At 37.4% G+C, this 15,706-nt stretch overlaps 1 protein-coding gene across 12 annotated transcripts in view; it reads left to right on the top strand.

Annotated features, from left to right (window-relative positions):
• fryl (FRY like transcription coactivator) overlaps nt 1–15,706 on the top strand; it is an 81,658-nt gene that overhangs the window by 25,289 nt on the left and 40,663 nt on the right. For 8 of the 12 annotated variants that reach the window (XM_023339379.1, XM_023339381.1, XM_023339375.1 and 5 more), the window contains 11 exons: nt 6,421–6,629; nt 7,447–7,500; nt 9,645–9,784; nt 9,918–10,014; nt 11,162–11,241; nt 11,324–11,404; nt 11,535–11,703; nt 12,625–12,717; nt 12,836–12,934; nt 13,019–13,120; nt 15,113–15,157. In XM_023339379.1, the coding sequence (XP_023195147.1) occupies nt 6,510–6,629; nt 7,447–7,500; nt 9,645–9,784; nt 9,918–10,014; nt 11,162–11,241; nt 11,324–11,404; nt 11,535–11,703; nt 12,625–12,717; nt 12,836–12,934; nt 13,019–13,120; nt 15,113–15,157 (1,080 nt within the window). In that variant the 5' untranslated portion in view covers nt 6,421–6,509. The remainder of the gene's footprint in view (nt 1–6,420; nt 6,630–7,446; nt 7,501–9,644; nt 9,785–9,917; nt 10,015–11,161; nt 11,242–11,323; nt 11,405–11,534; nt 11,704–12,624; nt 12,718–12,835; nt 12,935–13,018; nt 13,121–15,112; nt 15,158–15,706) is intronic. The other 4 variants (XM_023339376.1, XM_023339383.1, XM_023339378.1 and 1 more) reach the window with 1 other exon arrangement.

The raw sequence follows: 15,706 nt of genomic DNA on the forward strand, positions 1-15,706 counted from the left end.
TTGTAGTATGGTGTTATATAAAAAGTTTAAGCACAAAGATGTAAGATTATGTTTAACCACATTTCTATAGAACCATGTCGATTGTTTATACAGGATACTCCTTAAAGAAAGAGTGAAACTTTCAGCAGATAGCAGAAAGGTTGCTCTGTTATGGAACATTCAGGATTTGGAAAGGCTTGCGGGGAAATCTGGAATTGCAGTTGTCGCTACAATATTGGTGTGCTCAATATCACAACCACAAAGAACTACTTTGACACAATATTTGAAAGTCTATTATATTTCAAGGGTCAGTCATTCAGTCTCTGCTTATTGATGCTCAACCAGTTGAACCAGGATTCTTGCTTCCCTTAATACCCACATGCTTTGTATGTCTTTAGTAGCTAAGATACTGAAGCAGAAATGACCCAGAAAACAAGGGTTAATCCTAATGAACATTCCTAGCAGTAATTTCACAATTACATATTTTCATGCAGCCGTTTGGAAACGCCAGAGCTAAGTTAAGACTCTATATCCTTATGGGGATTTTGGTTGCATGATATTAGGAAAACATGCTGGTGAGTGTTATGATAATGATGTGATTTACTGGAAAGGAATAGATAACTTGCTTGTTGGTATGTGTTTTGTCTTCTTCTTTGGTTTCATGTCAAAATGAGACTTATGGTCAGTCTATCCACCTTCTGGAAAATAAATAAAATTAATTATTTCCATCTCGGTAACAAGATGGTCCTGAAAAAGCTGGTCCTGGTTGGCTTCTGTTATGGCACTAATGATTTTTAAAACTTAAGTTTTGCCACATCTCTTACAGTGATAGAAAGCCTGAACAGGTGGTACTTAAAAAATACTGCTGTTTGTAGTTACTATTGCTAAAGGCTGGTATATTGCACTAAATAGTTAAAATATGAATGCTCTAATAATTTTATTCTTATCTTACAGCACTTACAGTGTTTTACACAGACTTCATTCTGTCACACTTGTTTTCTCGCTTCTGTGTGAATAAATAGAAACTAGAATCAATAAAAATCAATGCTGACCAAAAACAGAAATTGGCCACAAAATTCTAGTCTTTGCACCTACTTAAAAAATAAAAAAAATCTGCCGGCCATTTTAAACTGTTTCCATTTAGAGAGCAAAATTGGAAATTGAGCTTTGGTCTTGATCAAAAACCTTGATTTTTGAATCATTCGTTTTCTGTGGGTTGAGTGTAGCATGGGGAGTCTTAGCTTGGCATGCCACAAATGACTGGCATGTCCCAGGGAGAAACAAAGACGGGGAAGAGAGGGACGACGGGCCCAAAAAAAAGTTTGTTTTTCCTCTTCTTGCTGTTGACTGGAAAAGTACAGTGTTGGGTCGCTCACTTATGTGAAACAGTCAACAATCCAGTTAGCCTGTGGTGGGAGAGAAAAGAGAGGATGGAGGGGGGTATGGAACACCCCAGTGATTGGATATCAAGAGCAGGCTATATGACATCATTGGGCTGTTAGTGAGCACAGTAAACAAAGAGGGAAATGCTTGAAAGGCTCTCTGTGCTGCTAGACACCATAATGACAACACAACCCAACACTTTCTACCATCCCAGCCACAACACCTTGTACTTTTCATTTGTTCTTCTGCTGTTGTTGCTTGTCATAGTTCAATCAGAACATTTAAGTTGGGAAATATTTCAAGAATATTGCTGAGACAATTGGTAAATATCAGATAGTTGTGGAATTTAAGATCTTGTCGCACTGATCTAGTGGTGCTTATTAAGCTTTGAGCTGTATATTAATTTTCAGTTCAATGCCATTTGTAACTCGTATCATTCAAGTGTCTTCAGAGTCGTTTTGGGTGGTGATGCTGTGGGTCAGTCTGGCAGTGAATCTGAAGAAACTTGAAAACTGCTGCATGACAGTCTCATGATACAGATATTTAACCAAACATGTAACCAACGACTATGTTCTCAAAATAGGTACACACTTTCATTTTTGTTAATCTTGCAATTATTGTTTTTTTTGTTTTTTTTTTATAAACAACTCAGAAAGATAGTATAAACTAAGATGTCAGCTTAGAGGAGGGCAGGGACAGAAAAAAAAGAAGTGTATGCAATTCAGATGTTCAGTAACATAAGTACATGAGTATTTACATTCTAAAATGTCCTTTAGACCAAAGTTTTGCAAAGTGATTAACAGTAAATATGACTGTCGTGACATTATAGCAGGACAATAGTTTATATATATAAACATGATACTGTCAGCTGACGACAAGCATTGCTAATCCACCTCATTTGCTTTTGCCGCGTCTTTTTAAGTCTATGCTTTGCTGTAAATCTTTAAATCTGGGCAAAGAGATGTTGGAGTCTGGGATATGTAAGTAAAAAAGTACAGAGGATTTAAGTGTCTTATTACTTCATTTTATGCACCTTACTGATACTGAAGATGGCGTTCGGTTGTCCTCTCTCTGTAACAGCGTCCACACTGAGGAGCGCCGTTACCAGTGCTTAGATATGGCGCATTCACTGATTGGAAAAGAATTTCATGTCTGATGAAGCTGAAAATCTGAGGATCTCTGGTCTTCAGAATATTTTCATTGTACACAAGTCCAAAGAACAAAAAATAGACAAACAACATAAAGACACACAAGGTTCCCCCCAGAAAACTTTCTAAGCCCAGTGGTTGGGGCGCTTGACAGTCATTCATCCAGCGGCTTGTTGTGTTTTTGAGTAAACAAATGCGTAATGTTGACAGGAAATGTGAAAACATCACTTGGTTATTATGTGTTATTGGAAGATTAATATCTGAAAACCAACTATAAAGTCTTAAAAAAATGCAAAATTTAAAAAAAAAAATCTTAAGCAAATAAGCAACGCTTAGCCTGGTGGCCTGCCAGGCTAATAATACACTGGGGGAAACCCTGGACATGTGTAGACAGGTGCCTAAGGCTGCACCCATCACGGGAGGCACTGCCCTATTGTCCTTTCATTAGATGAAAGGGAAAAAAACAAGAATAACATGAAGGTAGACGTATGGACATACTGTGTCCCTACAGGACTTGAAGCACTTTTATCACAAAGTTACGCAGCATGCAATGACTCATAAAACATTTCATCCTGTGATGACTCTGCAGTTGTCTTGCCTTTTCAACCAATGTATGCAGACCTTGATGAAGTAAAGCCCAAAGTGCAAGGAGTTTGTCTGATGAGGCAATATTGGGAATTTTGTTCTTATTGCTGTTACTAACGTCACAAAATTGTATGTTTCTGTGTAAAAACCACCTGGTGCAACATGATCGCAGACAGCCACACGCTGCGTAGTTTCAGCTTTCTCATAACATCTTTGATAACACTTGATGTAAACTCACTAAGCACATTGTTTGGCATATCAGTGGTAGATCAGAGCAGTTAAAGGTATGGCTTCTCTACTTGTTTCTACATGTAGACTTGTTGATCACAAGATGCGATAATTTCCTCATTAGCTTCTTAGGCCAGGTACAGTTTTTGGCTTATTTGTTTAGTTTACACTTCACGTTAATCCTCTGTCGCCACCGCTGCTGTCTGCACTCTGTACACTGAGCAGTCAGCACAGCAACTTTGTGTTAAAGTGGTGGGAACATTGTTCCTGTTCAATCTGGAATTTGATTTGATCCTCTTTCAAATCTGTTTTTACATTAATTTATGTTTAGATGATGGTCGTCTTTGTTTGCCAAATTGAAAATTTAGTTATTGTCCAACTTGTTGATCATTTTGGGTTTTGAGTTGCTAACGAAAGGAAAAAAAAACAACTTTTATTGCCTTTTTGAGCGTTAGATTCTTGTTACTTTTGTGTTCTAACTTTGAGTTTTCTTTCTTTTCTTTACATGTGCTTGGTTTAAATGCCAAATGTGGAATCAATGTATTGCTGATCACAAACTGTGAAGGATCTGTTTTTCAGCACTCTGCCAGTAGTAGGACATTTTACTGACCTGAAGTTTGTCCAGATGCCAGAAGCAGTGAAACAGCCCTTTACCACACTGCAAAATTGAAAGGCAGCTTCCAAAATGTGCTGTCTCATGATTTGATGGGAGTAAAGAAAAAAAAGAAAAACTTGGTGAATGTTTTTGTGGCTAATGTGATTAGAAACATAAAAATATAGAAGGGTTAGTGTGGAAACGTAACATTTTGAAATTGGAAATATGTAAGAAACCTGTGTGAAAGCTCTCTTTTGGAGTTTTTAAGTAGAGTCACTTTCAGAATCGGTTACCTACTTGTAAGTAGCCAAGTATTGTTAGCATCTGCTAGTTTTAGTAATGAAAATCTTGATATTGTATGCAGGATTTCTGTTTTTCTTTTTGGGAGAGTAAAACATTTTCCTGCACTTCTCTTCTTCAGTGTTGTTTGGACAGTTCAGAATACAGAAGTGTTTCTGTGGCAACCAGGAAGAAACAGAAAAAGGCCTTTCCTGGGAGGGAAAGAGGCAAAGGGTCACTTTACTATTGGCTGTCCACTTGGCAGGAGTTGGACCTTTGAGAACCAGAGTGGAAGTTGCACCGTATTCAAACATAAATTCTCAGGAACACCACAATGTGCCAGCTGAATAGAAGGAAATGTTGCCGTCTGACCCCTCTACCTAGAGCTGTTGATGTGTTTAGTCATGATTCAAGCTTATAGAGAAAAAAATTAAATGGATGCGTTATGAGTGACGATAAAATAATAAATTACCACCATAAATTACACCAGTAACCTTTTGCTCTTGTGTTGTAGAATTGATGATGGTATAATAATGCAAGTTTGCCCTCTTAAAGGCCAATAAAGTTTAATTTAGTAAAGAACACTTTACACTAGAACTGGAAGATATTTTAAATATCCAAAATAAAACAGGGGAACCAAAAACAATAAATTAAACAGAAATAAAAACCAATTCCAGCTGAAACCATGAAACAACTGGTGATTCATATTTTTGCCCTTCAAAAAATATGAATCATAATTGAAATGATAACGCTCTTTTTAATTTATCTTGAGATTAGTTGATTAATTCTTTATGTAAAACCATCCGAAGCAACATTGATCAAACTTATTCAATGGACCTACATTGGCTTTAAAGTGTAAATACTTGAAGAAGGAGTAATATTATTTGGAGTTGTGTTTGACAACAGTGCTTAGCTATTGGTCTTCCTCAGATTGTTGATGTTTTTGGCTCCGTGATGCTAGATTTAAAAACTAACATGATCTCCTTTGCTTGTCACCAAGTTGGGAACGGGCCTGCCAATGCCTCAATCTTTTTAATTTAGGATTTACTAAGCAGGCAAAACCTCAGAGCCTCAGAATCGTGCAGATGTAGAGCCATTGAGGCCCTCAACCGCCCACCTGTGGTTGATCATATATTCTCTTATGGATAAAACTTGAAAAAATATTTCTCATAGAAAGAGCAGGGCCCCGTCGGTAAAGGTTTCTGAGACAGCCCTAGGCACCCAAACGAAAACTCCTAGGATTTGCATCTGATATTTGAATAGGAAGAGCAAATGATGTGAACCACATGCAAATGTTGTGATCCCACATAGATTTGCTTAAGGAAGCTAATCAAAGTGCTGCCCTGGGAGCATTTTCTTTCTGTCTTCAGGACATCTAGGGTCAATGTCCTCTTGTCCTTACAACTTAGTAAAGGAAGTAAATCAATCAAGTCACCACTTGAACCACATTGAAATCATTGACGTATGCCAATACTAAAGAAAACGCTAAAGGGGGGGGAAAGCGGATCTGTTAAAGCAGAAGTAATGAAGTAATGCCAATAAAGGCTCAGGAACTAACATCTCTTTTCAGTAATTATCTCACTTCTGGCCTAAGCTCAGAAACAGTTTCTCAAGTTAAAAACTGAGAAACTGTTAGCCAAACAATAGTTTTTGAATATTATGAAATATAACATCTGAATAAGATGGTTTTGGAAATTTTTTACCTCTCAAATTTTAGAAATAGCTTTAATGTTTTGTTGTTGTTTTTAGTTATTTGAGTTATAACTATAAATTTTGACTATAAGTTATCACAAGGATTTAACAGGAATTATTAATGTGGTTGTTTTTCCAGATATTTAGGTTATTTCCTGTTCAGAAAATCTCTGATTGTTTTTGTATTCCTGATACAATAATGCCTCCTTTGTTACGTTTTATTGTGCCTCTTCTAGAAATGCCTTGCTGTCTACCTTGTTTTCTGAACAATAATGATTTTGATGATGATTGTTGATGCCTTTCCATTAGTGTCAAACTTTATATGCATTCAATACTGAGTGGAATTAAGGAAACCTCGGAAATGTAAATATTCGACCTACAGCTCAAAGTTAAATCGACAGTTGTTTTTTTTTGTTTTTTTTTTAGTGGCTGAATGATTAATGTGTCCTATTTTCTATACCTCATATGTGTCCTACTATAAGTATTGCTCTAGATCTCTTAACCTTTGACCTCCCCTGGCTCTCCTTGCAGCTTCTACACCAGTCAGCAGCAGCGCGATTAGACGCCGTGCCCCCTCCTCGGTGACTCCCCTCACGTGGGAGAAGCACAGCATCGCCGCCATGTCGAGCATCACCATCGACCCCGAGCTCAAGCCCGGGGAGTTTGTCATCAAGAGCCTGTTTGCTGAGTTCGCCGTGCTCGCCGAGAAGAAGATCGAGATGGTGATGGCCGAGCCGCTGGTGAGTTCAGAGACAGGAGATGGGAAATGGATCCTAATGAGTGCCAAAAGAAGCACTCTCTTCTATCTCTAAATAATAACTTTAGTTAGTTTGCTCGAATAAACCTAAAGGATGTGAAGGTAGAGGCTCTTTTTTTTTTTTTTTTTTAGCTTGACTGAAGGTTTGCTGGTATAAATTACTAGCAAATTTATACTGTTTGTAAAGGTGCTTGAAATTCTTGAAAATGCTTGAGATTTATTGAGATCTTTCCAAGGTTTGAAAAGTTCTTGAATTCTGTATGGAGTCCTTAAAAGTGCCTGATATTTAAACTGCGCCGTGTTTGATCAAAAACCCAAATATGGAAAACGTTGTTTACAGTTGAAACCAGATATTTTCATACAACTAATTAAAAAGTATATGGTCTAACTGTATGGAGTTAAATTAGACCAGACTTTTATTGTTTTGGGTCAGTTAGATTTGTGTCTTTGTACGGAATATTTAATACTCCTAATGGCTCAGCGAGTTATTAATCTGTGTAATTGAAATAAAGGTTAACTTATATTTTATACATTATACAACATTATTGAAACTGGGGATTTTTTTTTTTTTGCCAAATTATTGTTTTGTTCTCAGACCAGTCAGTTGTATAAGGTGTGTGTGAGAGACTTTTCAAAACATAACATTTTCTTATATTTGATGGTTACTTTAGCTTATCTCCAAAGTGTGGTGGTGGAGAAGTTTGAAAATGCTTGAAAAAGTGCATTTTCAAACCTTTCTGGGAAATCTGTACAAAGCCTGAAATTAGTAACAAGCTTATTCCCCTCTGTGTTTCTAACAGGAGAAACCGCTGTCTCGATCTCTCCAGAGGGGGGAAGACGCACAATTTGATCAGGTCAGTGCAGTTACAACACAAAACTATTATAAAGGGACAACAATATTCTCCAGAGCTACAGTTGTTGTAGTGTCCATAAACGTTTGCTTAATTAGTCCTCTAACTTGCTGTTCTTTTTGCCTTTTTTTTTTTGGTATTTCAACATCCTCCCCTGGTAATTTTTGTCATAACACGAGTCATATCAGAGAAGAAAACTTCTTAAATTGCCTCTCTGGACAAAGCGATGTTGATCCCATAATAACCCTCATAAAGAACTGACATCTCATATAGATGTATAAATGTGACACTCTCACCAACAGCTACTCCCTCACCTCTGTATGTGTATGCAGCATTTGAGTCTCCCAATCAATCCCCCCACCCCTCAATGGGCTGTCTGTGCCTCATCTGCAGCTGCTGCAGATCTCTGTACAATAGGCCTGCCTGCTGCTGAATGCTTTGTTCAGCAAAACACAAAGCCAGCGAGGATATGGTATAGATCCAGCTGTCCCCATTGTGAGTGAGAGAAGGAGAGAGAGCGAGGGGAGCATATAGAGCCAAAAGTGAGTGCGTAGAATCGCTGTGTCATCCTCAGCAGTAAATCTGCATCGGGTGCTGGAATGTATTTGGCCAGCGCCATAAGGGCAGATGGAGGAATTACATAACTCTTCTGCCGACCGTCCATCAGGCGCCGTCTTCTCTCCACTGTACTGGCCCTTTAAACTCACAAAAATCCTAGCTAAACACTTAAAGCGCACTGACCACTTCAATTCAAGTGTTATAAGTGTCTAGCAAAAGGATTCACACCCTTTTTTCACATTTTGTCATGTTGCAGCAATAAACTTAAATGTGCTACAGTGGGACTTAATGTCACAGATCAGCACAGAGAGGTTAACTTTGACGTGGAAGGAAAATTAAATGTGGGCGTTTTTTTTATTCTTCTTATTTTTTTATTAATTTTTTATAGTTTTTTTGGAAGAAAAATCAGAAAACATTAGTGTCGATTTTTATTCAGCCTCCAGGAGGTGGGACATTATAGAGCTGCGTCTTTTCAGGAATCTTTCCGCCACATGTAAGAGCTAAACTTTTGCCAGTCCTTATTTAATATTAAATAACAATTTAGACATTTTGCAGCAGATTGTTAAATTGATTCAAGTCTGGACTTTGACTTGGTTGTTTTGATTCAGGAATATGCTTTGACCTAAACCGTATATCGGGCATCCCCAGTAGGGATGCCCGATATATGTTATATCAACATCAACATCGGTATCGCCTGATTTTATTTTATTTTTATTTTTAACATACCAGTGTCGGTTTGATAAATAAAAAGTAGGTCAATATTAAGAAGTATATTTATCAAAGTTAGCTGTATGGTAATTTTTTTTTTCAAGCTGTCAAAATGGTAGTAAAATATATATAATATTTGGCAGCAATATTAATATCGGATATCAATATCAGCCCAAATTTTCATATCGTTGCATCCTTGCCTTCCATTCAGCTTAAGGAAGTCTTTCTCCTCCTGGCAGGTTCATAAACTTCCCGGTCTGCTTTTTGCAGCCTCTAGCACGCCGTTTCCATGGTTGCCCTGTGCTTAGCTCCACCTCATAAAGAAAAGAATCCCCTCAGCATTATGCAGCCACCTCTGTGTTTCACTGTGGTGATAGTTTTTTTGTTGTTGTTTTTTTTCAAGGTGTTATTTTTTTTTAATAGTGTGGAGTATTTGTGGTGTCATCTGACCATACCATAAAATCATAAAAGCCCAACAAGTTAAATTGAAATTTGGGGCTGCTGAAGCTGACAAGCTGTGATAAATTTGATGAGGCGAATACTTTTTGCAAAGTTTTGCGGCCAATTCTAACAGAGGCACCAATTTTTTTTTTTTCTTTTCCCCCTCTTCTTTTGTACACATCTGTAATGGTATTTGTTTTTTTTTTTTTATAAACATTCAGAAAACTCATTGCTTTTTAAACATATTCACAAGTAGATTTATTATGTAATTTAGTGTTTATGTGGTTGAGTAGTCAATGTAAAAACATGCACTGTAGTTGCTCTCAGTTGAACAACGTTCATGGTGTTCTATGACGATGTTTTTCAGGCAGTGTTTGCATATTTTACTGGTTATAAAAGTGTTCTAAAGTTTCCTCGTTTTTTATCCGTATCTTTTTTAGTTAATAAGCTCTATGAGCTCTATAGCAGAACACTGTTTACCCTCCCTCCTGCGCACACTATTCGACTGGTACCGGCGGCAGAGCGGCACTGAAGATGAGTCTTACGAGTACCGACCTCGATCTAGTACAAAATCAAAAGGGTGAGCGCATCCTTTCTTCTGTAGTTTTTCTTTTTTTTTTCCTTTCTTGCCTTCTCATTTTTCACCTTGAACAAAATGACTGTCTACCAAATGCTACTTTGTGTACAATTAATTATTTGTTGCTGGTTTGCAGGGATGAACAGCACCGGGATAAAGATTACCTTCTAGAACGACGGGACTTAGCTATAGATTTTATTTTTTGTTTAGTTTCAGTGGAAGTTCTAAAACAGGTGAGCAATCCAGTTTTGTTGCTTCAGTGAAATATTATCCACTATTTGTAAAGTATTTTCTATAGTTGGAATATAAATAAATAGAAACAGCAGATTAGTGTATCTTATCAGAGTGTGTGGGAATGCATGTTAATTTGATTATGCAAATTCCTCTGGTATTTGTGGGGCTCAAGGACCATAATCACCTGCAAATAGCTGAAATCCGCTTATAACCGCTTATTTTAACAGTTTAAACAGCAAATATACCTCAATATGCATTAAAATACACAGTGGAAACTGCCTTGGCACTACTACAGATGCTAACATTTTCCATCTTTAATTTCATTGCTTTGTGACGTAAACCTATCAGCGCTAAGAAATTTAAAAAGTGCTCCTGGATTGGCTGCCTCGTAAACACCGGCCAATAATTTGCCAAATAACATTGACAAACTCCTAAATCAGAGCTGATTTTTTTTCTCACATATTTTAGAAATGCTCAAAGTAATTTGGAGTCATGTTGGAGTCAAAATCCACGCACTGTAGATCTGACAGGGTATCAAATGTCCTTTTCAATTTTTGAAAAAACAAGAAACAAAAAAAACAAAACAAAAACATAAATTCTCAACTATTATATTTTATGTTGTAGTTGCTTCTTATTGTGGGTTAGTTGTGTCTGTGGTATTAATGCATTTGTCACTGCATAGTCTTAGATCTCAGTTTATTGAGGACATTCAGAAATGTGTCTCATTCTCCTTCAGAAAATGCTGCTTCTAATTTGCCTCTGTGGCTGTTTATTTGACCACTTTACCCCCAGCTCTCCTGATCTGACATGCCGGCAATTTGTAAGCCAAGACATTTATTGTTTACCAGGTGTCTGCGCTCGGCAGCTCAGAAATTCGCTAATGCTGGCACAATGACTTTTCCTGCCTGGGAACAGAGATAGTAAATGCGGCGGCTGGCGACGCACCAACTTCCAGCTGAGAGTGTTTCTAAAGTAGATTGTTCAAATCAAAGCTCCATTCGGAGGAGAATGCCAGTCCTTGGAGACCCGAGCTGTGTTGTCCTTGGCTTTTGCTAATGCGGGGAAGATAATGAAGGGCTGAAAGAAGAAAGAAGACGGACCATCAATGCTTCTAATAAGACTAATGATGCCATGTTTACGCCACAGATTCCTCTTCATCCAGTGCCGGATGTTTTAGTACATGAAGTTCTAAACCTGGCTTTCAAGCACTTTAAACACAAAGAGGGGTAAGGACCCATAATTCCAGAGACTGACAAGGTAATGTGATAATTTGAAGATTTGAATACATACCTTTTTAATCTTTTACAGATACAGTGGCCCCAACACTGGGAATGTGCACATCATTGCAGACTTGTATGCTGAGGTCATAGGAGTTCTTACACAGTCAAAGTGAGTGTCCTGAAGTTTAATTTTAAGCCACATATAGTTTTTTTGTTTCTTTTTTATCTTTTACTTCTTCTTTATGGTGGGAGTATTGAATTGTGAGCATCGACAAATGTCTTTGTCCATGTTTGTTCAGGTTTCAGGCAGTGAGGAAAAAATTCATCACAGAATTGAAGGAGCTGCGGCAAAAGGAGCAGAGTCCATACGTCTTGCAGAGCATTATCAGTCTCATCATGGGCATGAAGTTCTTTCGGGTCAAAATGTATCCGGTGGAGGATTTTGAGGCTTCTTTTCAGTTCATGCAGGTAAAATTTGTGGCGGTGGCGACTAAATTACATCATCCACTAGTTTTCTTTCTTGTTTCCCTCTGTTCTTATTTTTAATGACACAACGTCTCTACAGTCATGGCACTTAAAGCTACAGTCGAAGTTTTCCAAATACAACCTGTTGAGCTTAAAAAGTTGGCACATATCATGTCGCCTTCATATAGGATTTTAGTTATTTCCTTCCTGTATCCTTTGTTTTTGGACTTGTACTTCCTCAGAAGTCAATATTACACTGATAACAGTATTTCAATGTCTTTGAGAACAAACTGGGTGATATGGCTGCTGAGAACGTTTTCCTTAAAGTCATAAAAAAATGCATTCTTTGGCTCCAATGTGAACTTTATGGTGGGTTATGAGACATGTTATACTTACTGTATATTTGTAGTCTATTCGAAATAGATTGTAGGATCAAATAACCTAAAGAAAATGAGAAATAATATTTAAATCTTATTTAAATATTGTGTTTTTGTCATGTTTGGCTAGAGATACACTGATCAGACATTTCTTAAACTCATTTTCAGTCACTGACTTTAAGAAGCCTGGACCTCTCCATCAGTTTTAGCCAATTCCAGTGTTTCTTCAGGAACTTTAAATGACAACAAAATTATGTTTTCTACATACTAGATGAATTGAAAATGTAGCCCATTTATCTTAGCAATAAAATGTCTTTATAGTAAACAAAGTGATGATTTCCAAAGAGTTGCTAACATTTCTGTTTAGACACCTGACTGGTAATTAAATTAGCCAACTCTGAGTATTTTTCCTTCAGTAACAACTTCTTCTCTTAGGAGTGGTGTTGTTGGCGTGACTTGTATGTTTCCTGATTACCAAAAGCACTTGTGTGTTTTGCAGAGATCAGTTTTATTCCTTACATTTTAGTTTTTTTCCTCTATGCTTTAGGAATGTGCCCAGTATTTCCTTGAAGTCAAGGATAAAGACGTGAAGCACGCTCTTGCTGGTCTGTTTGTTGAAATCCTCATTCCTGTCGCAGCTGTAAGTCACGCTCAAAATGCTGTTCTGTTTACATGAAAGTTGAATGTTTTTCTTTTGTTTGTTCGTTTGTTTGTTTGTTTTCGTCTTCAGTTAAGATGAACGTTTCACTCGTTTTCAGGCGGTGAAAAATGAAGTCAACGTGCCGTGCCTAAAAACGTTTGTGGAGATGCTTTACCAGACGACGTTTGACCTCAGTTCCAGAAAGAAGCACTCTTTGGTAACAATAAAAAGCTCCACATGCCCGCTGAGATCTTTCGAACCTAATAAACAAGTCATTATCTAATGTTTTTTTCCTCCCCAGGCTCTTTATCCCTTGGTAACGTGCTTGCTATGTGTGAGTCAGAAGCAGTTCTTCCTTAACAACTGGCACATCTTCCTGCAGAACTGCCTGTCACACCTGAAGGTAATGCCGACCGCAATTTACACAGAATTCACTTAAGAAATCTTAATAAGCATTCTTCAAGTTAAACCATTTCAGAAGTCACTCTAGACACTATTACACTTGATTTTAACTAGCTTGTAGAAACTCCAGCTGAGCATTTTCAGTTTTTGAAGATAAAATTAAGAAAATGCCAATACTAGACTAATTCACACTCATTTACAGAGTTTATTTAGCTTGGTCTCCAAGTATGTGTATCTTTGAAAATGACCTACTGGTGATAGGACAGGTAATAATTCGTAAATATGTTGCAGCATTAAGTAAGTTGTTCTGATTTTGAGTTGTGTGCTCTGCGTTTTTTGTCTACAAAATCACAATGTGCTTTCCCTTTTAATCATCAATAAAGCAGATCTGAACAGAATAGCACTTGATTTCCTAAAAACACAATGCCCCCTTTTACAAAAAAAAAAATAAAAGAATTGAAATGAGCGAACGTGTCATAAACAATTATGTGGAGTTGAAAACTGTGCTTTAAAGGTTTGCAAAGCCCCAGCATGCCTCAGCATGCATGCATACGATCACATCTCAAGTGCTGTTTTACCTCAGGTCTCTTATTGACTCTTTGTAAACCAATTACAAACGGATCAAGCCTGTTTTCCTCTTGCTCCTGACCGTTGAACCCAGCGACTGATTGACCAGATCACTGACTGACTGACTGACGGACTCAATGAGCCTCTCCTCCTCTACACACTGATCACCCCTTGTGGATTTTGTTTGATCTTTTGGGGAACGTCGAAATGCGGCCGTCATTCAATCATTGTGGTGATCATTTCCAGTGGAATGTATATTTTAGCTTTTAAAATCAGTGTCTCAATTGTTTGAAATAGGCCTGTGGAGTTGCCTGAAAGCGTAGTGATGATTTTTGTGATTTTCATGTTCTGCTCCATCCAGTGGTTTTAATTCTGTGTGTACTGCTGACTCCTGAAATTACTCTGAGACATTAAAAACAATTACCTAAGGAATCGATTATTCTGTCAATTAATCAGTTAATCTGTAAGAAAATTTTTTTCGCATTCTGTATATTTTTAACTGAACCTTCTAATGTTTTTTATACAAAATTATAAATACTTTAAAAGATGCAAAAATTTTATAATAAGATAACTTTGTATTGCCTAGAATTCAATAATATAGCTTTCCTTTAGGGAATTAGGAACATGTAAAGCGAAAACAATGCCACTTCAGGAGTTTTGGGTAAAACATATTGACAGACAAAGTAACGATTAGTCGATTACTAAATTAGTTGACAATTATTTCTACAATCGATTCATCACGATTAATCCGTTTAACTGTTGCAGCCCTAATCCATCCCTCATTAAATGTAATACTAAATTAAACACATGAAATGTAATGACCCATTTAAAACCTAATGTTCACAGTCAGACTGGAAAATATTCCTCTTTTAACTAATTATTGCATTTGTAATTGTAATTGGTCAATTGTAATTCATAAAGCATGGTACCCACAGGGTTAAAATGGGACACTTTGAGCTTGCTGGATGTGGGTTTGAATCAAGCACTAAATCGGTCGTGGCTGCTTGTATGTGTGCTGGAAGAGGCAGGCACTGCTGCAGTAAATTTGACTGTTTCATGTCATCCTCTTTCTATTGAAGTCACTGCTGTCTGTTCTTTCTTCGTCTCCTTGTCTGATTCCCAAACTGCAGCACACACCTTAGTTTTGTTTGCAATCATACACTAGTATATGTGTTCTACAGTGAAAAGCATTTTACTTAACCTGGACTGTCACATAGGTAATGCTAACATGCAACTTGATTCACAAGCGGCATGTCGAACAGTTCATCACAGCTTTTTTTTTTTTTTTGCAACTTTACCGTTAAGCTAGTTTGTGCTTTTCTTGTCATATTTGTTCTGTTTTTGTTAATAACTTGCATGTGTCCCTCCCCAAACCATTCTTTTGTTTCCTGTCATTTTATGTTTTTCTCACGTTGACTCGCTCCAGATGCCATCTAACAACAGCATCAGAAAGCAGATTGAGACACTGCAGGTGAGTTGTCCAGTGTCAGTGCGTAGCCGGGTGCTCCCCCCTCCTCCCATTACGGTCCAAAATCAGGACGGTGGGCAGACAGTAAAGCGCTGCTCGCTTGGATGAAGGGTTGAGTTTTGCTGTTGTGGCGTTATAGTGAAGCGCAGCATCAACACAGAAGTTCAACACATGAACTGCTTAGAAGTTGTGAGGTTGCTCTGTGTGTTTAAAGCAGTTTGTTTTCATGCAGCACTGCTGATTATTGCCAGAAGGTGAGAAAATGAGTTCTTAAGTGCTCATTGGTTTCTTTAAATTGTAGATACATTTTTGGGGAAAAGTGACAAAAATGTTTTACTTGATAGAAAGTACTCCATTAATAATAATCTTATTACGTTGTTGTGATTTTAAAAAAACAAACAGTAATGCGAATTATATTCAAAAGCTATTTTGGTGAGATGAATTAGAAAACATTATTCTTGAAACATGTTTTTATTCTGTCTTATCAGTGTGTCTAAGCACACCAAACACTCTTCAGTGTGGAGTTGTTATTGCATTAAGAAGACTCAGCTA

Source organism: Xiphophorus maculatus, chromosome 9 (genome assembly GCF_002775205.1).
Source record: "Xiphophorus maculatus strain JP 163 A chromosome 9, X_maculatus-5.0-male, whole genome shotgun sequence".
NCBI lineage: Eukaryota > Metazoa > Chordata > Actinopteri > Cyprinodontiformes > Poeciliidae > Xiphophorus > Xiphophorus maculatus.